The sequence below is a fragment of the Panthera tigris genome, chromosome F3 (genome assembly GCF_018350195.1).
Source record: "Panthera tigris isolate Pti1 chromosome F3, P.tigris_Pti1_mat1.1, whole genome shotgun sequence".
NCBI lineage: Eukaryota > Metazoa > Chordata > Mammalia > Carnivora > Felidae > Panthera > Panthera tigris.
This window is the reverse complement of record NC_056678.1, coordinates 42,462,324-42,488,542: the sequence shown is the minus strand read 5'-3', so window position 1 is coordinate 42,488,542 and position 26,219 is coordinate 42,462,324. Positions and strand designations below refer to the sequence as shown.

General features: G+C 48.9%; 1 protein-coding gene across 7 annotated transcripts in view; it reads right to left on the bottom strand.

Moving 5' to 3' along the window:
• Positions 1-2,674: 2,674 nt before the first annotated feature.
• The window catches only part of ATP2B4 (ATPase plasma membrane Ca2+ transporting 4), a 94,353-nt gene continuing 70,808 nt past the window's right edge, over positions 2,675-26,219 (bottom strand). For 4 of the 7 annotated variants that reach the window (XM_042976834.1, XM_042976837.1, XM_042976835.1 and 1 more), the window contains 10 exons: positions 24,806-25,037; positions 23,692-23,871; positions 22,765-22,852; positions 20,882-20,988; positions 17,015-17,206; positions 16,328-16,541; positions 15,290-15,501; positions 14,181-14,288; positions 11,827-12,003; positions 2,675-3,647 (listed from right to left, as the gene is read on the bottom strand). In XM_042976834.1, the coding sequence (XP_042832768.1) occupies positions 3,333-3,647; positions 11,827-12,003; positions 14,181-14,288; positions 15,290-15,501; positions 16,328-16,541; positions 17,015-17,206; positions 20,882-20,988; positions 22,765-22,852; positions 23,692-23,871; positions 24,806-25,037 (1,825 nt within the window). In that variant the 3' untranslated portion in view covers positions 2,675-3,332. Of the gene's footprint in view, positions 3,648-8,403; positions 8,585-11,826; positions 12,004-14,180; positions 14,289-15,289; positions 15,502-16,327; positions 16,542-17,014; positions 17,207-20,881; positions 20,989-22,764; positions 22,853-23,691; positions 23,872-24,805; positions 25,038-26,219 lie in introns of all 7 variants that reach the window. The other 3 variants (XM_042976838.1, XM_042976839.1, XM_042976840.1) reach the window with 2 other exon arrangements.

Genomic DNA, 26,219 nt, shown 5'->3' with positions numbered 1-26,219 from the left:
CCTAAAGAACCCACAAGTGTCAGAAGGATTGCTCGGTGGTCTAACACCTTTAGGGATGGGGGAGTCACTTCAGAGGGCACCTATGGGAAGGACCTAGCCCCAAGATTACCACCCGGGGTTAGAACCAGCCTTCGTTTTTTCCACTTAGAAATCTATCCCCCGTCTAATATATTGCACACAACATTTCTAGGGGAGGGGAAGTCCCGAATCAGATCCTTGCACAAAGACTCATTAAGGGAAAACTCCTGGGACAACAGGAGGTGAAAGAACCATAAAAAATGCAACCCCCAAATCAGAGCATCCTTGCAGCCCGAGAGATATTCGTGTTGTGGGTACCGCTCTGCCAGCTACTCATCAAGAAACAAAATCCAACCAAGGCCCCTGATCTTAATTCACCAGTCACTAAAAAGCCTGGCACCCATCTCCATGGGGGACATACCCTCATTTTCTGCTGGCTACCCCTTCTTGCTGGATGCTTTCCTTCCCATTCACAGTCTATTGCCCCATTTTTCTAGGTTCATCTAGGATAGTAATTTCCCCTTCTCCCCATCAGACCCTTTTCAGATCTAAAGCACCATATTGGGGGAAAGCTTTAGTAACTTGTGCCATATTGACTCACTGCCAGTTGGATCACTAAAACTGAATAGAAAAAAAACTTATATAAAAAACATATGCACATAAACACTTAAACTTACTCAATTCCATATCAACAAAATTTATATTAAAAAAGTCTAGAACCCAACAAATTTTTTTTCCCTAAGTATAAAGATGGCTGTTTGGAGAAAGGAAGTACGGTGCATTGGTTTTAAAACCAATTACAAATATACTAAGTCACCTGTCATGTCAAACAGCTGGTTATATGCTCCTTCCACAGGGTAACATGACAGCACTTAATTTCGAATCCTTTAAACAAAATACATATGGCTGACTCAAAAATATCAGTTTCTGATCTAAAGAAAACTATATTTTTTGCATAATATTTCTCTATTTGTTTTTTTTTTTTCTCTCCTACCACGGAAAACCACAAAAACCATTGAGCTTAAACAAGTAGACGTAAGCTCTCAAGAGTAACCTGTCAGGCACCATGAGAGTCTTTCGGGAGCAGGAATGGTAAAATAGCCTCCAAAGTTTGTTATTGGCTTGTTTTTCAAACTGATCTGAGGTAATAAGAGACTTGACAGAACTAAATCTTCCCATGTACTTAATAAATATGTATGTGCACACCTAACACCTTGGGTGAGCTGTTTTGTCCCCACAGGAGTATTTAAGACAGAGAAAAGATTGCTGAAGCACGTGACCCTTATAAAAACCCAAATCAAATTTGGTGGGTTGCGTAGGAATGGGGATGGGTAGGGGATATTGTTTCCTTGCTCTTTCTACCTCGGACAGCTCAGATGGAAGGGGTAAGGGAGGAGGGATCTAGAAGAGAAGGCCAGAGAGCACAGGTTCAGGCCACCTTACCGTCACAAGTGGACATTTGGCAGTTCATAAGAGCCTCGAGCCCTACTCCCTACTCCCATCACTCTTGAAAGAGGGGGACAGGCCTCATTTATTTAATGGGAACCGGTAGACATGAGCTAATAATCCCTGCACAGAAGAGCTGACGTCCACATCAGCAGGGATAAAAATGAAGCTCCTGCAAACGTGGCTCCACCTTGTCCCTTTAAGGAACACTTAAAAAAAAAAATCTCCTGGCAAAGTCCCCAACTCCTGAGAGGCAGGGAGGAAGGGGATGCTTTGGGCAGTGTTCGGGGAGAGAAGGCACAGGGCTTTACAGTCGAGCACATTCTGGGGAGGGCCTTGAGTGGGTCATGTGGGAGAAAGGGAGAGAGGAAGGAGAGACTTTCAGGGTGGGTCTTTTGCTCCTTCAAGTCAGCAAAATGTCACTGGAGTCCACTTGGGATGTGTATTTTCAAAAGCAGAATATTTGAGAAAGGTTGGGACCTGTTCAGAGACCAGACGAGTTAGGGGCCACGAAAGAGCAGAACAAGAAAGATGAAGGATAGGTCAAAGCTGGTACTTGGGCACCTAACCTCAGAGTGTCTGGTTTTCTCGGACGAAGGGTTTCTCTGATCCTGTTAGGATGGCCCTTTGGCCTCTCCCAAGGCTTCTCAGTACTCACTTCCCCAACAATCAGGTCCTGTCCTACAAGAGCCTTGGCAGAAGGCCTTGAAAGCGGTAGTGGTCAACCCAAGGAGGATTGCACAAGAGTTGGCTTTGATGGTCTGTCTTGTCCTAGAACTGCCAGCTGTTGGTCCTCAATATCCAAGTCCACTTAGGAGGCAGGGCCGGTCTCAATTAATTCCTTTGCTACCACTTTGGGAATAGGAGAACAATCAGGCTTATGGTAAAAATTGCATACCAAACATATGAAAGCTTCATGGTCAAGGCTGAGCTCCCTGGCACTTAGAAATGATACACACCTGACAAGATGGCAGTTTAGAAGTGGAAGGTAACCTGACAACAACAGAAACACATTCTTACCAGCTCTCAATTGCTTCAAAAGGATCTTATTAGCAGAGAAACCTTTCCTCCTCTAAGACTAAACCAAGGGTTCCACTGGGGCCAGAAGGGAGAATGGCCAAAGTTGACTCAATTCAGCCATGTCCTTTCCAATTTCTCAATCATCATGACAAAAAAAAAAAAAAAAAAAAAAAGAAAGAAAAAAGAAAAAGAAAAAAGAAAAGAGAAAAGAAAAAGAAAAAGAAAAAAAGGGGGAAAAAAAAGAAAGAGTGAAAGTAAGGAAGACAATGGTCACAAAAGACCAAAAGAACCTTGGGGAGGTTTGACTAGAAGGGCAGAAAGGGCTAGAGGGCTTTAGGTGTAAGGTTTGAAAATGGGAAAGTCATTTGAAAAACAACCACTCTATAAGATGATTCTATACATTCCATTCCTATCTCAACACATTTCGTTTGGGGATATTTTCTCTCTCTGAACCCTCAACCTCGCTTATAAGTGGCACAGACTCATAGGGTAAAATCCAGAAGTCAGGAGTTGATGACATATGTATACATACCGGGAAGAGTCTGGGTTGGGGTAGATGCCAAGAGGATTGTCATCATTTCTTTAAAAATGACAACTGATACACCCAAGGGGTAGATTCTACCATTCATCACCTTCCTGGGGTTTGACTGGGTCCTGCTACAAACCCCAACTCAAGTTTAAGTTGAAATCCTTGTTGGTTTGTACTCTTGCCTCTTCATGGTCAGGTGGGGGTTCACACATACTTGGGAGCAGCTGACATGACAGTGAAAAGTCCCATCGTCACCTTAGAGATGGGACAGATGAGAAAGGAAATGGAGAAAGCGGGGACGGGAGCCAGAGAATGAAGTTCAAACTGATGTCTCCAGGCTGTGTAGAGGGCTGTCCGCATGGGAGGCAACGATGTGCACTTGGCTGCAGTCCACCGCATTGTTGTTCTTGTTGGCATATGGGGTGACCTCACCATCCAACAGGAGCACCCCAGTCCCAGCCTTAGGAGCCTGTTCGAGATCTTCCTCCTCATGCTCATCCAGGAGTGGTGTTCGTGGCACCTCCTCATCTATGGCGAATTCAGGGTGGGTCATGAAGTTGTGGATGGAGTTTTGGTTCTTGGGTTTCTGAATGCTTTCGTGGAGGGAACTATGGAACGCTTTGACCACTTTGATCTATACCAGGGGAAGGAAAAGGAGGACGAGAAAACACGAAGGTGAGAATTGGCCAGTAGAACAAAGAACTGGTGGTTGGAGGAGAGAAACAAAACCCAAACTACAAGAAACTACTGCTCAACAATCAAAATCAAACACATAAGAGATCACGGAACACCAGGAACATCAACTTCCAAGCACGGGGTTGGGGTGGGGTGAGTAATGGCAAACAACTGAATATTTCAAAAGCTGCATTAAAAAAAAAAAAGAAAGAAAGAAAGAAAGAAAGAAAAAAAAAAAAAAGGTAGAGAACCCAAAGCAAAGTTAGCGTTCCCAAACAATCCATTCTTAAAACGAAACAGAAAACAAAGATTCATTAGTTCTTCTGGATGGAAGGCAAGGGCATTGGAACCAGGTGCAAATTAATAGCCAAACTTAAAAGATGATTCAGACACGTGGCTTTCTGTGTTGAGGCCAAACATTTTGCGAATGTGGGACGGAAAACTCACACACCGACGTTTAGTTATCTGTTTAAACCCCTTAAAGAGCCAAACACATACAGGATATACTTTGGGTGATAAGTGACCATGGATACCGTGCAGCAAGGCAGACAAAACAATCTTCGTTTGTGTTGGCAGCATGCAAGAAATTGAGACTGTCCAGCTGAATAGTTGCTCTTTCAGTCGGGGAACATGCATACGCTTACATCCTGCCACCTCAACCATGTCCCCTTCCCCGAAAGAGAGCAGAGCTCCACCGTTCGGGCCCTCCCCTGGCAGATGGGGAGGAAATGCAGGTATCGGAAGATGCCTTCCTTCTGACTACTGACAGAAGAGGTGGCCTGCATGATTCAAACGCATGTCGTGTCTCTGATGCACAGCACCTGTGCCGGGCCTTGTGGCTCTGTCCAGCTGTTTGTAAGTTGGAAGAGGAACACGATCTTAGGCGGAGAAGGGAGAGGATGGGACCCGGAGAGAAGGCACCCAACCCGGGAGGCCGTGCTACAGACAATTTGCAGTTTTAACGGGCAGAGGGAACCGCCCTGTCCTAGAAGTGTCAAGGTCTTTTTTTCCTACCGCACAAAAAGGGAAGGGATTCAGTCAACTTAGAGAAGAGAGAAAAATAAACAACCGATTCCCATGACCACCTGGCGCCTTGTCCACAGGCACTAGCTCTTTTGGCGGCCTGCTTTTCTGAACCGTAGGCCTCTCGCAAGTATGGTTTAGAACCTGGGTGAGTAGAATCGGGGTAGGGGCAGGAGGTTGGATCCCGAGAGGTTGGAGGGAGAGGCTGGGGGGAAGAGACGGTGGTGGTAGGGCAGTTTTAGTTGTTGGGAGGTGGCTGATTCTAGTCTCGTCCAAAAATGGTTTCATCGGAAAAGAAATGGGGGCAACGCGGGAGAAACTGCTGTGTGGGGGAGGGGCAGGGCGAGGAATGATGAATGTCGGCGTAAGGCACCTCTTCCACCCCTCTGCTGTTGCAGCAGAGAATGTGTCCCTGGAGAAGAGGCAAGAACGTGCACACAGCAGAGACACAAAGAGTCAGGCCGTGCTTTCGGTCATTGTACAGAACCTTTAAGACTAATGCGCCAGGAGGATCCACTAAAGTTGTGTCTTTACCAGCCGAGGCTTTCCTCCATCCCAGAACAGCACGGCAGGACCCACCCGGGACTGAGGGTGCTCAGAGCTTAGAAGGCAAAGGACTCTCTGCCACTGGGTCGGATCAGCTCAACGCTTCCGCCAAGAAGAAGCAAGGAACCTGGGCACACGTTCACCATGCTGAACGGAAAGTAAGGACCTACTTTTCCACCCTGCTAGGACTTTTAGTGACCATCTGATGGGTGAATTTTACCTGTCATGTGCTCTTTGCTCCAGATCTAGGTCAGATCGGATGGAACAGAGGCTCAAGAGGTGGGTTCAAAGCCATGTCACCCCCCTGTAGGAGTGATGGCATGGCCCACGCTTTCCACCTGCTCTTGAGATTTCAAAGTGTTTAACAAGTGCTGCTGAAGAACAGGGACCTTTATGCCAACAGTTGCTTCTCTTCAGTATCAGTGATTTTCAAACTTCCTGCTTCTATTTTTTTTTTTTTGAAGCCACTGAATACTTAATGAAAACAACTCTGTGTGGAGTCCAATACAGAAAAGAGATTTTTAAAAACGGGGGTTGGAGTCAGGGTCTGGAGCCCTGTTTTCTGGCTTTTCCTCTCACCTGTTGGGGTGATCAATAACATTGTTACAGGTAAACCGTAAGGGAAATAAAAGTGAATTGGAATGGGTAGATGGAAAAATAGGGATGATTTCTTCTTTGGGGGAGCAAGGAACAGTCATCCGGCTAGACTGCAGGGCTTCTAGAATCTAAAGGGAAACCAGCATCCTGCATAAAGAGCTCAAAGGAAGAGGGGTCAGGGAGCTAGGTGGCACCATCTAGTGGCCTGGTGGCAGAGAGAAGGGAGAAGGGTGCCAGAATGCTCCTCCGCTCCAGCACTGGCCTCAGAGAGTATGTAACACAATCACACAGATACATCGTCACCAATCCACCCCAAGCAGAGGTGGGATCCTCCTTTCTTGATGTCTGGTGCGTGAGCCGTGTACGGGGAACAAGACATAGCTGGTGAAGAGGGTGCTGTGAAAGCCATTGACACTCTCCCCTCGGCCAATCAGCCCTTCCTTCCCCAGTTTTCGTCTCTCAAAACGGCTGGGAAATGACACTTCTGTGGCCCCTGTCCTATGGGTGGAGTCACGGATTGAACGGTAACTCTTTCTCATGTCTTAGGAGTCCCAACCAGGCTGGACTTTCCATTAGGTGTGAGGGTTCAGGGCCACTCTCTGGAGCTCTATGAAGGGGCAGATGAAGACTCCGTTTCTTCAGCTATATTCTACAGTTTTCTGTTTTCTTTTCAGAAACCAGGGGAAGAGAAGGGAGTAGGGCTTTCCTATAGAGGGAAATCTTAAAGATTTATCTACAGAAAGTTAGATAAATAACTGAATTCACTTAGAGATCTGGAGTGGGGAAGGGGGGTCTTCAAATGCGTGACTATTTCTTCTAGGACGGCCAAGTAAGAAGGCACACAGCTGGAGAAAGAGCAGGAGTGGCTGTGTCTCTTGACTGATTTTCTATCTTTGAGGGTGTGGACCACACCTTCTACCGGCAACTCCCTAAGAGCCCAATGGGCTCTGTCTTCTGCTTAGTCTCTTTCTACCTTCACATCGCGGGGACGTCTGCCACTAACCCTTCCTAAAAGAAGGGCATAATTAAAAAAGAACAGATGCTAGTTAGAAGGACAGGGAAAAACTAGATGAAAAAAGGAAATAAGAGAGGAATATGGAAGGACCAGAGAGAGAAGGGTAGGACTTATTTTGTTCTTTGACTGCTTTGGGGCCTAGGAAATATGTATCTATAGAAATATGTATCTGTAGAAAACCCCACCTCCTATATGTCACCCCAGAACCCTTAGAGTTGGCTGAAAAGACAACAAATAATCTAAGTCTGGTCAACCTGCACAGGTCACAACCACGTGAACCATAGACAATGCAACTGTTCTTTCTTTACCTCCCTGTTCCAGGGTTTGGGTGGGGGGGGGGGGTTGGAAGTGGGGGAGAAAGAGATAAATGAAACACTCAACTATCTGAAGCTCACAATAAACTTCATACACAGAGACTCCTTCCCCACCAAGTCCCTTGCACTATCAGCAAAGAGCCTTCTCTCACCTCTCTGTCCCATCGGGGGAAGGTAAAGTGACCAGGAACAGGAAGGCAAAAGCATTAGCAAGAATCCAGTAATCTACCGAAGGGAACACCAGATCTTAGGTTAAACACTGGCAGCATTCCAATTGACAGTCTGGCTGCGAAAGGGGTTCCTAAAACCTTATACGCACAATAAAACGCGGAGGGCTGGCTACGGCCGACACAATCAAACTAGAGGAAAGGAAAAGTGAACAAAAACAAAACAAAGCAAAAGCTGCTCTTCAGAGATTCCTTAAAAGAAAAAAAAAAGTTGGAGTGAAGAAAAACATGTTATGTTGACCTTTGCCTATACATTTCTCCTGCCCACATGTGAATTCAATTGGTTTAAAGTCCCTGAAAAGTGAAACCTTAGGGACACTTAGCCCTGTGCACGTGAACTGAACACCTTCTTTTCTTCACACTCAGCTACTCTATGCCAGTATGACCAGCTCACGACAGAGAGGTGGCCTAAGGGACCGACTTCAACACTGGCTCAATTATGACAGATCTGCTGGTAAGAAAACCCCATGGGAATGTAGCTCTCTTCATACTCATTTTCAGGAGATCTGAAACTTGCCCCCAAATGAGGCGAGTGCAGGGTTTTCATTGGCCTAAGCTCACATCTAACCTTAGGAGATAAGGTTTAGATTCCAAGGAGCAGGAGGAGAGGAGAGGAACAACATATCCAAACAAAGCAGAACAAACAAACAAAAAACTAAAGTAAAGCAAAACAAACCAACACAAAACTCCAGGAAGAAACGAGCAATGCAGAGGAACAATCAGAAAACAGGATTATTGCCTTTAAAATGCCTATGGTTTAATAGTTTTTCAACACTAAAAAAAAGTAAATAAATAAAAGGGCACACAGGCTGGTTTGGGAGTGGGATTTCTGTCCCATTTTTCTTCCCTTAAGTCAAAGATCAAAGGGAAAAACCAAAAGGAAAAGATAACCACGGTTGGTTAAAGTGGATGCCACGGTTGGTTAAAGTGGATGCCACGTGCTCTCTTGTGGTCATTTTAGCAAATCATGCATCATAATAGACTGTCACTCACTGCCCAGAGTAGGAGGTGGAACAGCAGCAGGAACAGAAGTGGTGGGGGGAGATCTGACTGGCGCAACTGTTACATAGGATGAGCTAGGAACATGTTTTACATCAAGGTGTTGACCCATGGTCTGTCGCTTTAGGACTCCCTTAAAAGAGGCTCCCGTCTGGAATGTGTTAATTACGTCGATCTGCAAAGAATCAGAGAGTGAGACAGCTTTGCTCCACAGTCAGAGAGGGGTGAAGAAAGAGGCAGGGGGCGGGGGTCCTGGAGGGTCAGGGAAGGGGGGTGGAAAGTGCTGGGAAAGGGGGACAGGAGCCGGGGAAAAAGAGCGACACTCCCTCAGACACAAAGCAAGAGTGAGGAGAAGGGGGAAAACCGTTATTTGCATATTATACTTCATTTAAGGAACAATTTGCCGTGGAGTCCAAATACCCAGCCAGAATCCAGTCTTCTCTTCCCTTTTAGCCTATGAAGGGCATTTTAGGTGTGTGGGTGTCCAAATGTATCTAAAATGTAAAGGTACTTCTCCACCCCATGACTCCTGGCAGATAGTGACAGCTTATTCACTGTGCTGACCTGTCCTCTGAAAAAATAAGGCACGGAATTTAAGACACGAGGCAAAGTATAGATTACTGAATTTTGAGGCTCTGGAACCTCTGAATCAATGAAATCGACGACCTGTTTTTGCAGGTTTTGCAGGAATCTAACTCCTGTGTTTAAAGCAAAAACAGAGGCATGGAGTAGCCCACACACAGAGGGCCGGGGTGGAAAGCCTCCCAGGCCACAACGGCTGGGCTCACCTGCTTCTGGGTTTCTTCTCTGGGACACCCTCTCCCAGGGCTGAAACGGACAGAGCCCCTGAGAAGGGAGCTGAGGAATCCAGCGGCCAGGCTCTTGAGTGAGAATGTTACTAGCTGCGGTCACACGCTGGAGATAAATGTCTGACAGATGTCTGACAATGACTCAGTAGCCAGATCCAGGGAGGGGGAGGAAGCTGGCCGGTGGTGGTTAGTGGCTACAAGTCTAACCCACACAAGTGGCCTCTGGTGTTCTGTGTGCTACTTCTCAGAGACAGAGGTGAATTCATGCCATTTGGTTTCCAGCAACGGTCTTGGTCTGGGGCCTGGGGCAGACCTCCCGTCCTTACCCCTGACCCCGAGGTGACAAGGAACAAATCAAAAAGAATTCCTTTCTCCTTCAGGATCTGGTTGAATCATCTCAAAAATGCCCACAGGCTTAATACCAAGGGCTGGTTCCATTTATGTGACTTCATTTCCCCAGGTGGGAAGGTGGGAGGGCAGGCACCTTATGAGTCAGACCGTCCTTCTTATTTTTAAAGCTTCCCGAGAAGCCGTGAAATGGTTAGGGCGCGTTTCTGGATTCAGACCAAAGTTTGAGCTAAACTATCACCCCTTCATCACGTTATATAGTTTTTAGTTCCAGGGGACTGAGGAGCCCAATCCCGTGGTAGGAAAGGGTTTGCACGTGGGGAGGACAGAGCTACGGTGCACACTCCTTCCTTAGTGCCTGTTAGTGTTACAAAGTCCCAACCTCCACAGTGAAAGTGGATCCCAGGGTTACCTTCCCAAGAGTCTAGCCCTTACGTTTCCCAAGCTTCGGCTCTCCAGTGCTTTTGGGTCTCCCTAAACTAAAGGGACCAGGATGGGACAACAGCTGGGCAACACCTGTCACCCCCCAAGTGTGCCGATGAGAATGACAATGAGGACCAACAATCAGATGGCGGGGGTTTCGCTAGAGCCCTGCTGAGGCCGACGGGCTGATGCCAGGAGAGAGCGTCAGGTGTCTGTGACTCAGGTGAGCACAGCCAGGCCCATTTGCTTATGGGGTCAGGTGCACACCGCCAATGGCAGGGATTTGGTCATGGTGGCATCTTCGAGGGTTGCCTTTGCTGCCTAGGCTTTCATGCCATTCTGGCCCAGCTGCCTCAGGCCCCCACAGGGAAAGGCAGTTTCCTAAAAGCTATGCAGGCAGGGAACCGAGAGGTATAGAGTTGAGGGAATGGAAATCGGTAGTGGAGGGGAAGGAAGATCCATGATTCTCAGCCCCCCAGGACAGAAGGCTGGCAAGGGGCCAGGAGACGCTGGAACGAGGGAATCCTGGCTAAGAAAAAAAAAATCACGTAGGAGGAGGCAGTGACCCTGAAGGAGAGAAAAGCAGACAGGTTATTTTGAAAGGAGCAGACCTGAAGGAAAGCACCGGGCCTTAGAGACAGGAGCCAGTGGCCTGGAAGGGCGGGGGCGGGGGGGGGGGGGCTCGGTTTTGGCAGGTCCCGTGGGAATTTCCCTCTCTGGGAGGAGGAGCGCGAGGGAGGAGCCCCCATGTTTCCCTACCTAGCCCTTCCTTCCCTTCCTTCCCATCTCCATCACTGTCTCGTCTGTGGGAGACAAGTTCCCAGCATATTCAGTTGTGAAGGTTCATTTGATCGCTCTTCCCTATGCACTAAGGAGGTGGGCTTGACTAGGGAACTTTCTAAACCATCTGCAAGGCTAATTTTAGAGAGTGAACTTGTTTCTGGGCTCTCCGGCCAACCAGCAGAGAGGAACAGGCCTGCTCTCTGGGGGTGGGAAATCTCAGGACTAGGACAATAGAGGCATATGGAGCAAGGACAGGGCGAGAGATAGGATGACCGGCCTAGACCAGCTCGCCCACCCAGGAGAAGGTGGGTTACCGTTGCTGCGTGGAAAGGGAGGGAACAAAAAGTTGCTGTCGGGCTTCATAGGCGGGGGGCTCAAGCAGCATCGAGGCCATTTTACAAATTTCGAGAAGGGAAAAGGTTTGGGGAAACGATAGCTTCTTCCTTCTTGGGAAGCAAGTCTGAATCCTGCAAAAGATGCTTAGGCAGTGAAAGACTGTTGTCGTTTATACACACTTAGCCACCAGATTCCCCACCATGGCCTTAAAGTTTGGGTGGGGAAGAGGATGAGTTTCTCTGGCCAGGATCCCTCTGGAGAACAGCTACGTTATCCTAACAGCAGCTCGAGGATGGGCGTGCAGCGTATGCTGGAGGTGCTGGCTGAGAGCTATTGTCTAACTCCTTCCTCCTCAAGGGTGGGGAAGGACCCTGAACGTCTCCCGCCTTGAAGTGAGGTCTGGTGCTTGCAAGAGACCTTACACGGGAAGCTTGCCGGCCCAACGGGAGGGTGGCAAAGTGGGGTTTAGAGCCAACCTGAAGCTAAAGGACTATGCTACCAGTCGGTGCCCCGTGCTCTAGGCCCTCTGACTATGGAGCCCCCGCAGCAGCTGCTGCCCGATCTGTCCTGAAGCAAGGGAGCCCGGGCTGTCCAGCAGCAGTGAGCCTTAGGGAGGGAAGAGACGTCGGCCACCAAGAACAGCTGCTGCCCTCCCAACACCTCCCAACCTGGAGACATTTCTTCTCCCGGAGGGAGGACAGGCCACTAGGAAGAGTACCTGAGTCTGGATGCGGTTCAGGCCCCGGAACCAGAGGATCTGGCCTCGGCGCAGCTCCATCTCCGCGTGGTCAATCTCATCCAGCCCCTCCGCGTCCTTGGTGATCTCCTCTTTCGTGGTGCCATGCCCGGCCTCCTTCAGGAACTTCAGGGATTGCGTAGGTATCGAGGAGATTATCTGAGAACAGGGGCAGCAAAAGGGGAGACACCAGAATCAGGGCGGGAGAGCTGTCACTCAGCTTGCACGGTCAGGCCCCCGGGTAGGTCAGTCTTCACCCTATCACCCATGGTGGGGAGGTAGGCGGTGCCTACCAACTGGCGGACCATCACGAAGGCCTTCTGTATTTGTGGACATACAAAGGAGAACTTCCATTCTGGTATCTGACCAGCCAGCTGCCTGGCTAGTTGTAGACTTCATTCTCCTTCTGTCTCAGTTCTTCCTTTCCATTTTGCCATGGATCTTTTAAGGGAAGTAGAACTGTAACGCATGATACAGAGTAGCAAGGGACAGAGACCAGACCAGGGGGAAGACAAGTCTGGGGACGGGACGGTCACACTGCGTGTGTATGGGCGAAGAGAAGAGTGCAGGAAGGGAATGACCCTCTTCTAGTTACCACGGGCAAAGTAATTCCTGTGTATGACACGGGGGTGAAAGGCTACTAGAGGTTTTCTTGGGCTTGGGATGAGGGAGTGGGTGGGACAGGCCAAGGAGAGAGGGACAGAGGAGTATTACCAGAAGACATGGGGCAGTGGGTTGGGCTTGCAATTCAAAATAAACCACACAGGAAGCTCAATCACTTCTCCTCCACAGACAGACGAGGAGCAGACAGGGTTCGGAGGAGACGGGGACTGTATGAACGTTCCGATGCAGAGTCAAGTATTTTGAAATAGGAAGAATGTCAAAGTGCAACTTTTGGATGACTGGAAGGAGCTCCGTGGTACAGAAGGGAGGCCATTATCCGGCACCAAGGCTATGTGGCCACACGTGAGACCAGACGCAGACGGGAGTTTCAGATAGTGAAACAAACGGGCTTCACCCAAGTATAAAAGGGACCCCCTGATCCATAAACACCGGCAGACAGACGGGGCGGAAGGACTTGTGTTAGGAACTGGGATAGCAATTAATCAGGGAGGCACCTCGGGGATATGAAAGAAGCAACCAGCAGGTTTATGGGGGAAAGGCCTGCGGTCCCAGGGAAGGATCTCTGGGGCCACTTAGAGCAAAGCCACCCAGGGGGCCAGATGCCAGTCAGTAGAGAGTGGGGGTCTGCAAAGCAGAGCTTAGCCCGGGTCAGAGACGGGGATGAGGGGGATGCACACGGTGGTCATAGGGAAGGAACAAAACTTAACCAGACGTGATGATATTGTTATGATATTAACAGCTCACTCTTACTGGGTACTTATGGGTCCTGGACATTGTTGTGAGTCATTGGCTGATCAACAACGATGAACAATGATCCTATTATCTTAAGTTGAGGAAACTGAGGCACAGAGTGGGTAAGACACTTGCTCGAAGTGATTCAGTTTGTAGAAGGGAGATGGGGATTCAAACCCAGGTGGCCGGTACCAGAATCTATGCTCTGAACTGTGTGATCTGCTTCTCTAGAGACCTTGCGAGTCTGGATATATCTTAGATGAGGGTCAGGCATGCAACCCAGATGAGGTCGGGGTGAAAAACAGGATGCTGGGGAGCCCTTAACTATGTCCGCACAGTGGGGCGCCTGGGTGGCTCAGTCAGTTAAGCGTCCGACTTTGGCTCAGGTCATGATCTCAACAGTTCGTGGGTTCAAGCCCCGTGTCGGGCTCTATGCTGACAGCTCAGAGCTGGAGCCTGTTTCAGATTCGGTGTCTCCCTCTTTCTCTCTGTTCCTCCCCCACTCACACCCTGTCTCTCTCAAAAATAAACATTAAAAACAATGACAACAACAACAACAACAACAACAACCAGACAAAAACTTTGTCAGCACAGCAGCTCACAGCCAGACTGTGGCTTCATCAGAATAAAGACTTCTGCTTGGTAAACTCTTCTGCTTCTAAGACCCTCAATCTCTTTTTTTTCTTCTTAGCAAAATCCCATTGACAATTTCCACTCCCATCTCAGAGAAGCTAAGGGACGTGGCTGTCTCTAGGCATGGTTAGAGAAGAGATCCAAAGCCTCTGAAGGGGTGGACACTGATCAGTCCCCTCTGGGATCCTGTAAGATGGGAAGATCTTGAAAGCTGTGGGTAGGAAGGGGTGGGAAGGAGAAGATGACGGGGACGATCTGGGAGTCCCCGCGGTGCGTGTTCCATCTCCTCTAGAGGAAGGGGCGTCGCCGGCTGTGTGGACCCACACGGCGACCCTGCCGGTACTCACCTGGCCCCACAGCAGTTCTCCGATGCCAATGAAGAGACACCAAAACCACTGAGACAGGGTGAGCTTCGTGCAACTGAAGGGTTTACCCCCGAATTCCACAATGAGAATCTAGAACCGAGAAAGAGGCAGCCTACCGTCAGGTTGATGGGTAACAGGTAGCTAGCTGTCCAGCCAAGGCCGTCATGGCCACATCAACCCCTGCCCCGTGATCCCTGTGGTGCAAGCCCTGATCGGCTTTTTGGAGAAGGAGAAGGAAGGAAACCAGAAGAGGAGAAGGGAAGAGAGACACAGTCTTTATAGAGACCCTGATGGAGGGACAGATATCGTTACTATGACTATTATTAAGGGACGAGCTGGCGATCCAGGGGGGCTGGAGGCTTCTTGTGACTAAAGCCGGTGGGTGACAAAGAGAAGGCGAAGGGATGGAGAGGGGGAATTGAGGAGGGGGGTAAATAAGGGAGATACCTGCTGGGAGAGACTCAGGAGCCCTTTGTCATAGGGCCAGCTCAGTCTCCTGTATCTGCAGATGTTTTAGTCTGCCTCTGACTAGGGCAAGGAGGAAGGAACCCAATCCTTCTACCATCAGGGCAACTGTGCCCTTGACCCCAGTTCTACAAGAGGAGCCTAAGTCAGGCTTATTGTCAACCGCATGTGAACCACGTACTTCTCTTTCTCTGTGAAGTGCACAGCATTTTCTGCCACGAGCCCCTCGTGAACAAAGGGGCAGGGACAAGGGGAGACCCCGTACAGCACGTATTTGCACCTTTCACGCGTGCTGGCAGGAGGCATGGAAAGGACCTAGGAGAGTGGCCCTCTCTTTGGTCACTTCGTGAAATTTCTGTGTTTTAGAAACATAAGCAAAGGATCCCACAAGTCTTATTTGATTGGCTACTGACACGTTGCCTTGCCCTGGAGCACCTGACCCAGCAGCCTCCAGTTCTAGAGCCACGTGCAAATGGAAGCCACCTGGGAATCCGAAAGTGTTCAATCTACAGCCTGAGTGCCCATCATTCCCTCATGTCTTCTCCTGCGTACCTAGGGAATCCTGTTCCCAGCTTCTGGCCTTTGCCATCCCAGACCTCCTACCCCAACTCCAGCTGGAGGCTCACCTGGCTGATGAACGTGCCCAAGACCACACAGCAGAAGATGAGGTTGCGGAAGATGCCTGCAAAGACATTCCTCTCTCCGTGGATCTTGCGGGAGTTGATTTCGTTGAAGAGCTGCATCAGCACAAAGGTGTTGAAAATAATGGTGTAGTGTTGGCTGGGTGGGGAATGTAGAGGCGCCTTCCTCCCGCTATCGATGTCAAAGAATTTCTCACCTAGTGGGGAAGAAGGAAGCATTAGTGGGTGAAGTATGAGCTCCACGAGGGCTCAGGTTGAGTCAGAACACGCTGGCATGGCCAAACTGCTTGCTGACGGCCGGTGTCCGTTCTAATAGGTTAGTATCTGAGCTACACTAGTTATCAAATACTTCTAAGTGTTAGTTCTCATCTCAACGCATCTGACCCTCTTTCTCAGTTTGCTCCATTGATTTCGACTTCTTGTAGTGCAGCGTGGTGGTAAAACTGTGGACCGGGGTCAGGGCAGACACAGGTTTGACCTTAGTACCATTATTTATTCATTATGTGACCTGAGCTTCGGTTTTTATAATCTATTAAAAAAAAAAAAAAAAGCTATAGAAAGCCACCCTTGTGAAATTCTTTTTCTTTTTTTAAAATTTTTTTTTAACATTTATTTATTATTGAGAGACAGAGAGAGACAGAGCACGAGCAGGGGAGGGGCAGAGAGAAGAGGGGACACAGAGCCTGGAGCAGGCTCCAGGCTCCGAGCTGTCAGCGCAGAGCCCGACACGGGGCTCGAACTCACACACCGCGAGATCATGACCTGAGCCGAAGTCAGGCGCTCAACCGACTGAGCCCCCCAGGCACCCCCACCCTTGTGAAATTCTTGAGAGGGGTACATCAAATAGCATAATGTGCCAGGTAGTGGGAAGAGAGGACACACTCAGTAAACGCAGCTGTTATCACTCCCAGTCTGGTGCTCAGTGTGCCCCACTGCTACCTTCTTTCCCCGGGCCATTCTCTGCCCCCATCTCCATTTAGCCCTCCGACCCTTCCCCCAGCCCCAGCCTCACCCTCGGCTCACCGGCAAAGACAAGGAAAAAGATGACAGTGAGCTGATAGACTGCGTGGCCCAAGATGTTCTTCATCATAGTACGTGAGATCAGAGGCTTATTGCGGCCATAGGGGCGACGCTTCAACAGAGACTCCGTAGGAGGCTCGGTGGCCAGGGCCAAGGAGGCAAAAGTGTCCATGATTAGGTTAACCCACAACATCTGCACGGCTTTCAGTGGGGAATCCTGGTGGGAAGAAGAACCAGTCCTTTTAGCTTTCCTTGGAAAACACCCCCTACCTCCCTCCTCAGCCTCACCTTTGCCCCTGCAATGGCCTAGCTCCCACCATCCACCCGGACTTTGGATCTGGCCATTTCTCAGCTGAGTGACCTCGAGCAAGTTACTTAACCTCTTTGAGCCTTGGTTTCCTCACCTGTAAAATGGAGAGAATACCCACTCTCCAAGACTGCTTTTGAAGAAGAGAGATAACCCATAGGAGTACCCATCACAGCGGCTGACACGGATGTGCTAATTAATGGTAGATGAGTTACCATCCGTCCACACGGGCAGATGGAGACTCAGCAGAGCTAACTTCTGCCCCAACGCCACCGGGGAAACTCTTGCCCGTAATCCTCAGTAGACAGTACCCCGCCTCCTACGTTCCCTAGCCCCCGCCTCACCTCTCCCATCTCGCCCACCCCGCACTCCGCTCCTTTCACCTGAGTGATACAGGCTCCGGTGAAGGCCACAATCACGGCCACCACGTTGACAGTGAGCTGGAACTGCAGAAACTTGGAGATGCTGTCATAGACGTTTCGCCCCCACATCACTGCCTTCACAATGCTGGTGAAGTTGTCGTCTGTTAGGATGATGTCTGATGCCTCCTTTGCCACATCCGTGCCTGCAATACCCTGAGTAAGAAAGGGAAGGAGAACAGTGAGAAACTGGCTAAAGCAGAGCTTATCTACGCTCTGGACCAGGGCTGCAGTTCCTGACCTCCAAGAAGCTTCTGGACCAGGCAGAAACGCCAGAGGGCGCACTTGCCTTGCTAATAACCAAGCCGGCGTATTTTGAGTTCTCGCTTCCAAAGATCAAGGGAAAATGTGACGTTATCAGTCCACAGAAAACAGGGCTGGGGTCGGATGCCACCGTGTTACTCTTGAACCCAGGCTGGAAATGACAGTTATCTTTTGATATTCCTTTCTCCCTTCTCTCCTACTCCCCCACCTTAGAAATGAAGGAAAGGATAGGGAACACGTCCTATCTATTCTACCTCCAATTCATACATTTCTTTCTTTTTTTTTAAAGATTTTATTTTTAGGTCATCGCTACCCTCAACGTGGGGCTCGAACTCACAACCTTGAGATTAAGAGTCGCAAGCTCGGGGCGCCTGGGTGGCGCAGTCGGTTAAGCGTCCGACTTCAGCCAGGTCACGATCTCGCGGTCCGTGAGTTCGAGCCCCGCGTCAGGCTCTGGGCTGATGGCTCGGAGCCTGGAGCCTGTTTCCGATTCTGTGTCTCCCTCTCTCTCTGACCCTCCCCCGTTCATGCTCTGTCTCTCTCTGTCCCAAAAATAAATAAAAAACGTTGAAAAAAAAATTAAAAAAAAAAAAAAAGAGTCGCAAGCTCCACTGACTGAGCCAGCCAGGTGCCCCTAAATCCTTGTACTTCTTTTCCCGCTGCTAGTATCTCACTCAAGTCCTTGTCCCTCCCCCCCCCCCCCACCTCTAAGTCACCTTACTTTTTTTTCCAGGAGGAGTAGTCTGGCAGCACAGTTCAGATGTCCTATCCTTGTTCAAAATTCTGTTCCTGGGGAACCACTAAAGGTTTCTGAAGAGACATTATCAATGGTTGAAAGCTGTGCTTTTAGAAACAGTAACTCTTCTAGACTGACGGTCAAAGCCCTCAACAGGTGAACTCGAATGGATTCATTCTCCAGCCTACTCCTATCTAATCTTTCTGCTCAAAACCCGCTGGTTTATTCACAGTTCTCTGAATCTCTTATTCACTTCTTGAATATAGACTTCTACTTACACCATTTCCTTAAACCTGGAACATCCTCCTTCCTCATCCATTTAAATCTCATCGGTTGTCAATGGTCCTTGCAATTAAGCCCTACTTGCTTTGCAAAACCATCCCTAACACCACCGGCCCATACTTCTATCCCAAGTCTTGCAAATCCTACAATCCACAGAGGAGTGTATTCATTAATTGGGCTTCCAGTAGTAGATGATTTTGTTCTCTTTACCAGGTAATAATATATTCCCTTTCGGATTGCAATAAACAAATACCTGTCATAGACTATACCAGTCGGTTTCCCCATCAAAAAGTTCTCTAATAAATCCACACAATGCCATAACATGCGCTGTAAAAAGGGGGAGAAAAAGGAAGGAGGACTCTGTGTACTTACTACTATGGAATAATCTCCAGGTTACATGAAGTGAAAAAGCAATGCGGAAGAAAGAGTGTATGGTGTGTAAACAGATAACCATAGATAGTAGTATAGATAATATCACTCAGCTAAGAGAATGGGATACAAACATATTACGTGTTTGATTATGTTTTAAAGGAGCAAACAAAGGATACACCAAAAACAAGAGAAGTAAGTTACTTAGGGTTAAGAGGGGAGGAAACGGGGTGGAGGTGAGCAGAAGCTGGATTTCTTGGTGTAGACCTTGTTTTGTATATTTGATCTGAGAACTAGAGAATTACTTTATATGAGTATAAAACGAAATTAAGTTTAAAAAGCAATTTCCAAAAGGCAAAGCAACACGATATAAATGAACTGGTATAACCAGTTGGTAGCACAACTACACAAAGGAAAAATGTTCCAGGGGCGCCTGGGTGGCTCAGTCGGTTAAGCGTCTGACTTCGGCTCGGGTCATGATCTCGCGGTCCGTGGGTTCGAGCCCCACGTCGGGCTCTGTGCTGACAGCTCAGAGCCTGGAGCCTCTTCAGATTCTGTGTCTTTCTCTCTCTCTCTGCCCCTCCCCCGCTCACACTGTCTCTTTCTGTCTCTCAAAAATAAACATTAAAAAAAAAAAATTAAAAAAAAAGTTCCAAACGACAGTTTGAAAGACATAGTCCCTTGATGGCAGAACCTGGTAGGATATACCTCCAGGATAAAAAAAGAACTGTAAGAAAGATCTTGAACTGTTTGTAGTAGAGTAATTGTATTATTATTGCTCTTTTGAGACTATCACCTATATTTTAGGGTAAAGCAAATTATGATTATGTTAATGACATTAGGATCAGAATTTTCAGCTTAAGAGATATAAAATCAAGGAAGTTAAATAAAATTAGCAAGTTAGAGTTCTATAATTCTAAATTTGCATTGGAAATACGAATATGGATTCATGAAGCATTTTACTTTAAAACAAAGAAACACAAAAACAAAAAAAGAGGCATAAAAGATATATTTCCTCGCTTCGCCCATTGAAAAGATCTAGAAACAAAGAATTACTCAGTAGTCAGGAACACCCTGACATGCAGACTGTGTTCTCTAAATACCATTTCTCACCAAAAAGCAGGACTCCTTTGAGAAATGGATGATTCCAGGCAGGACGAGAAATATGCATGATGATTCTGGAACCTTTTATCATGCCAGAAACCAAGTAAGGTATTAAAGACAATTGCCGTTGTATCTAAAGACCCAGCAATATTCATGAGGCTAATGATGGGTCAATGTGAATGTCAAAATAACAACAAGGGCAATGGATCAAAACACATCAAGTATACTTAAGTCCATGAGTTCATAATGGTATTAAAAAAATAGTTAAGTGGTTTTTTTTTAATGCTTATTTTTGAGAGAGAGAGAGAGAGAGAGAGTGAGTAAACAGGGGAGGGGCACAGAGAGAGGGAGACATAAAATCCAAAGCAGGCTCCAGGCCCTGAGCTGTCAGCACAGAGCCCGACGCGGGGCTCGAACCCACGGACCGTGAGATCATGACCCGAGCCGATGGTGGATGCTTAACCGACTGAGCTACCCGGGTGTCCCTTTTGGTTGCTTTTAAAGAGAGCACCCCAAACACAGATTATTCTTGAATATCCTTCCACGGCTTAAAAAAATCACCAACAGTGCAATACATATGGGAGGCTTACAATCATAAGCTACTTGAGTGTGAGAATGACATTTGCAATCCGGGGGTTTCTACATTTGCTGGAATGTCAGAATGAACCAGTGTGCCTGCTAGGAAAAGCCAAACATTTCTGGGACCCACCCATGTGCTACTGAATCAAGATACCCAAATGTGGAACCTTGGGATATGCGATTTTAAATAAACTCTCCAAGTGCTTCTGATGCGCTTGGCCTCACGAGCGTAAAGCAGAGTGATGAACAGTGCTGGCGAAGGAATACGTGCTTGATACGTCGTGGTTTCCCTGCCTGTGTCGTCTAGTCTTCACACTTGATGGCTCTCCCACTACACATACTTTCACTGGCTGGGTCGTTAGGACAGACAGAGTCAGAAAAAAGAGCGCAGTGTGGGACGTGGAGGCACAGGAAGCGGCAGGCTAAAGAAGCCTGTCCTGGCTTCCTGATGGAGAAGGCAGCTTGCAGGCAGACAGACGGTGTACTGAGCTGCTTACCATGGCAAAGCCAACATCTGCTTTCTTCAGGGCCGGCCCATCATTCGTGCCGTCGCCAGTGACAGCCACCACCTGTCGCTGTTCCCCAATAGTGCTGTCGATGATGCCTGGGAGAAACAGACACACCCCGGTGAGTCCACACGGGCCATCTCAGTCCTCTGCTCCCCTCGAAGGTGCTTTTGGGGTTTTCCTCCCTGGTCCCTGCTACCACCTCCCTTTCTTTCCTTTCTTCTTTACGTTGTGGGTTACAAGCTCACTTGATAGCATGTTGAAAGTGTAACCATCCTTCTGAGCCCTGACAGATCTGTCAGTTCCTGAGAAGCTGCTACTGCTTTGCCTTGTTCTGTGCAGGCATCTGAGGTGAGGAAAGGCTAGAGGAGCACCTCGTCCAGCCTTCGATGTGGCAGCAGGCATGTAAACACAGGTAATTTACAAATAGAAGTGCAGCTACTAGCTGAAAACAACCACAGGAAGGGGTGAAGACCAGGTGAGGTGGACTGATCCCGTCTTGGGCAGCCACTCTGGCAACGAGAGCAGACAGTGCACTCCTGCCCTCTGGTGGTCGGAGGAGAGCAGTGTCTCAGCCTCCAAGGCCAGGAGGCAAAGCACTTTGAAGAGGGAGGAGCAAAGGGCACAGTGACAGCCAGCCTGAAGCCACAGGTGGTATAGACTCAGAAGGCTGGAGAGGATCCAGATCATCTACGCCACTCCCATCACCCTCCAGAGGAGAAAACTGAAACCCAGAGAGAGGAAACGCCTTGCAGGGTCCCGAAGCCAGCTGGGGAAGCCCAGCCGTCCTTCCATTCCATCTCAGCCAGCGAGGGCCATGTGCTTCCTGAGCAGGAAGAGGAAGCAGAACAACGGGAGGGAAGAGTTAAAGCAGAAAACGATACTTCCCAGGAGGCTGGCTTCTTCCGGCCAAGGAGAAGACAGGAGAAAGATCGGGAGGTCAGAGTTGGGACACCAGCATGCACACACGTGCACACATCTACATGCACATACGTGATACCTGGATGCCTTTTCTCTGGCGTCCAGGCTGGTGCCCAAGTGCGAGTGTGTGTGTGTGTGTGTGTGTGTGTGTGTGTGTGACCAACTCCCTTTCTACTTTGTTCTTTCCTTCTTTCTTCTCTATGCTGGAGGTTCTACAGCATCACCCCAGGGCTGTGATTGTTTCACAGGTGGCACCTTGACCTACGAGTCTGTCTTTATCAGGTAGCCTGTGGCAGCCCAAGGGCCCTAAGGCAGCTGGTGTTTGGTGGAGAAGCCACCGGTTGAATTAAGGACAGAGACCTGGGGGTTGAACTGTACCACTTGCATTTACCAGTTGGCCAATTTGGGTAAGCTACTCGTCTTCCCAGCCTTGAACTTCCTTATGTGCAAAATGGGAATCATTTAACCTGCCCTGGTCGAATAAGGTATGGTGTCTATTTTATTTATTTATTTATTTATTTATTTATTTAAAAAAAATTTTTTTTTAAAACATTTATTCACCGGTGAGAGAGAGACAGAGAACCGTGAGGGAGGGGCAGAGAGAGAGAGGGAGACACAGAACCCGAAGCAGGAGGCTCCAGGCTCTGAGCCGTCAGCACAGAGCCCAAAGCGGGGCTCGAACCCACGAACCGCGAGATCGTGACCGGAGCCGAAGTCGGACGCTTAACCGACTGAGCCACCCAGGTGCCCCAAGACATGATGTTTAAAAACAACTTTATTATATGTGTTGACTACAGATGTTGGCTGAGCTGTCTCTTCCCCCCACGAGCTGGAGAGCGCTCCTGGGACCTTCCTGTTCAGGACAGGAGAGTTGCTTTGGCCAATGGTCCTCGTCTGCCCTGCCCCAGACTGCCGTCTTCTGCCCCAGGTACCTGGCCAGCAGCCAAGCTTACCTTTTACCAGGGTGTGCTTGTCAGTGGGGGACGATCGCGCCAAGACTCGAAGCTTAGGCCAGATCTTGTCCAGCTTCTCTTGCTCTACCTGCCAACGTGAGACCACACCAGGTCAGGCAAGCCCAGAATAGTCATCCAGAAGAAGCTTACTTCTCCCCACGCTCTGAGATTCTGGGGGAACTGGCATTCCACGGCCCATGGCGGCTGCTACTGTGGCCTCCACGGGACATGAGACATCCAGCTGAGTCTCCAAGGGCAGATTCATTGATGGTGACCATTCAGGCTCCGCGTGTCTCTTTTTTCCTCCCGGTTCCCTACTGGGGAGCCAATCCCCTACTTCTTGGAGCCTTGACAGGAGGTGGGCAGGGGTTAGCTGTTGGCTCCAGGGGCTCACTGCTTCTAAGGTCTTAGGTGTGGTTTCTATGTAGACCAGGAAGCTCTGGTCTGCTTCACACCCAGACCACATCCTCTTACAAACCTGTGCCAGCATTAGTCACGGGGTGGTGACACAGGAGGGTGAGGATGGAGGGAAATCAGTACAAAATCACTCCTTGACTGAAAAAAATCGGGAAGACGCGAAAAGTTAGCGAGGCTGTCTCAAAAGTTAGCTTATGAATGAAGATAACGAGGAGACAGGAAACTCGCAGTTTTACCCCCTGAGCAGCTTTGGTAGAAGGAACGTCTCGCTATGAATAGATTTTAGTTTAAAAACCACCCACTTGGCGGTACAACTCCTCACAGCTTCCCCTCCCTCCTCTATGGGCTGCTGCCCGATTCATGAAACCATTTAATAAAGCCGATTAGATCTTCCAAAAAACAAAAACCAAACAAAAACAAACACACGACCACCACAACAAAAGCCAGCCGCTTTCTCCCGCGCGTCCCAGCTGCGCCACACGAGACCCAGGCTCCCCGGCCGCGACCCACCTCGCCCTTCTCGTTGCGGATAAGTCGGTTGAACTCTTTGCCTTCTAAGCACAAGAAGTCATCCCCAGGTGTGACAATGCCACATTTGGTGGCGATGGCCCGGGCTGTGTTGATGTTGTCACCGGTCACCATTCTGACAGTGATGCCAGCTTGTTTGCATTTGGCGATAGCGTCTGGGACCTATGGAGAGTAAGGCAAGGGGAAAGGAGGAGGTGGGGTGGTGAGGCCTGCTAGGCTGTCCCCGTTCAGGGTCCCTTCACTGTACACAGGAGACAGGTACCCCAGGAGCAGTGCCACGGGGCACTGGCTACGTCCGGTCATTTTTATATTGTCCGGTGTCACCTCACTTCTGTCCTACCCACGGTACTACATTTGGATTTGCCTTTTAGTGTAACTTGAGTTGAAGAGGAAATTTGCTTCAGGAGCTGGGTGTGAAAGCTTACTCTCCCTGCGATCTAGACTCCTTAGCAGGGCATATACACAGCCCTTTGAGATCTGGCCACTGTCTTCCTCCCCAGCAGACGTTTTTTGCCATTCTCCACCCCCCTGGCCCATACTCCAACCATATCAGTTCTTTGCAGTTTCCCCAATGCATGCTGCCCTCTCCTGCCTGGGGGCCTTGACAACTAACAGTCCATCTGTCTGAATTTCTTTCGAGCAGAGACTTTTTCCGATGCCTTAGCGTCTAGAATAGTGTTCAGCTACCCTAGGGGCGCTCAACAAGAATGTGTTGCTTGAAAGAAGGCGGCTGGAGGCGGGGATGGTGTCCCAGTTAACTCAGCCTCCTGGCTGTTCTAGGTATCAAATCATAAGCTCAATGAAACCTATACTTCTCACCCCTCAGATGGCATTAACCATCAGAATGGCACCTTCTAGCAGTTCAGCACTCTAAAGCAGTTTTGTGAAGCTGGAAGCCTGGGAACATCTATCCCTGCAAGTGAGAAGCTGTTAGGTAACACGCCTGGGGTCACAGCTAGAAATGGAACCAGTACCCCAGTTCCTGTGACTCCTGAGTGGCTTCCCGTTGGACCATGCTCAGCTTGCACACACGCCAGGGGCTGTTGGAAGACTTCCATTCACGTTTTCTTACCCTTTGGCCAAGCCAAAGCCTCACCTCTGGGCGCACGGGGTCCTCAATGCCCACCACCGCGACGCAGGTCAGTTCGGTGAGGATCTCACTCTCGTTGTCCCACGGGGGCTCTCCGTCATTGAAATCCCGGTAAGCTATGCAGATAGTTCGGAGGCCCTCGCAGGCCATGGGCTCGATGACAGTGCGCACTATCTCATCTCGGTCCTTGCTCTTGAATGGCACCACTTCCCCTTTCTTGTCCAGGATTCGGTTGCACCTGGGGAGGCACACGGTCAGGAAGCGGCGCCCCGTCTCACCCAATATGTCTCTACGGTCACCTGCAGACATTCTGGCAACTGTTCTGAGGCCAGACACCGTTCTGAGGCCAGAAATCTCTCATCCCTCTCCCCCAGCTGAGTCCCTTCTTCCAAGGTGGGGAGGTGTGTAGGTGGATAAGGTCCACGTAAGCGGAAGGTGCGGTTACCCCCTACCATCTGTCCCTACTCATATGTGAAGTCTTTTGGGGATCACCTGCTCTTTTGAACTTCTCAAAGGTGGAGAGACAGTTTTAATTCCCGTGACCTAGGATAGCACTCAGTGCATAGGGCGTGTTCCACGGGAATGTGCTCATTGTTTGTTTTTTACAAACTGAAGGTTTGTAGCAACCCTGCATCCAGCAAGTCTGTTGGCACCAATTTTCTAACGGCATTTGCCCACTTCCTGTCTCTGAGTTACGTTTGGGTAAGTTTCACAATGCTTTAAACCTTTTCGTTATTATTATATTTGCTATGGTGATCTGTGACCAGTGAGCTTTGATGTTACTGTTGTAATTGTTTTGGGACATTAAGAGTCGCGCGCATGTAAGACAGCAAATTTAATCGATAATGTTGTGTGTGTTCTGACTCCACTGCCCAGCTCTTTCCCCTTCTCTCTCCCTATCCCCTGAGAGACAACAATATTGAAATTAGGCCACTGATAACTCTACAGTGGCCTCTAAGTGCTCAAGTGAAAGGGAGGGGTGCACATCTCTCACTTTAAATCAGAACCTAGAAATGATTAGGCTTGATGAGGAAGGCAGGTGGAAAGCCGAGAGAGGCTGAATGTTAGGCCTCTTGTGCCAAATAGCCAAGCTGTGAACGCAAAGGAAAGGTTCTCAGAAGAAACGAAAAGTACTGTTTCCGCGAAACCCAAGTGGTACGCGCGTGAAACAGCCTTATTGCTGATATGGAGCAAGTTTGAACGGTCTGGATAGAAGACGAAACCAGCCACAACGGCCCCATAAACCACAGCCGAATCCAGAGCAAGGCCCTAACTCTCTTAAATTTTATCAAGGCTAAGAGAGGTGAAAAAGCTGCAGAAGAAAAGTCTGAAGACAGCAGAGGTTGGGTCATGAGGTCTAAGGAAAGCGGAGATCTCCATGATATAAAAATGGAAGTGCTGATGTAGACTAAGGGTGTTG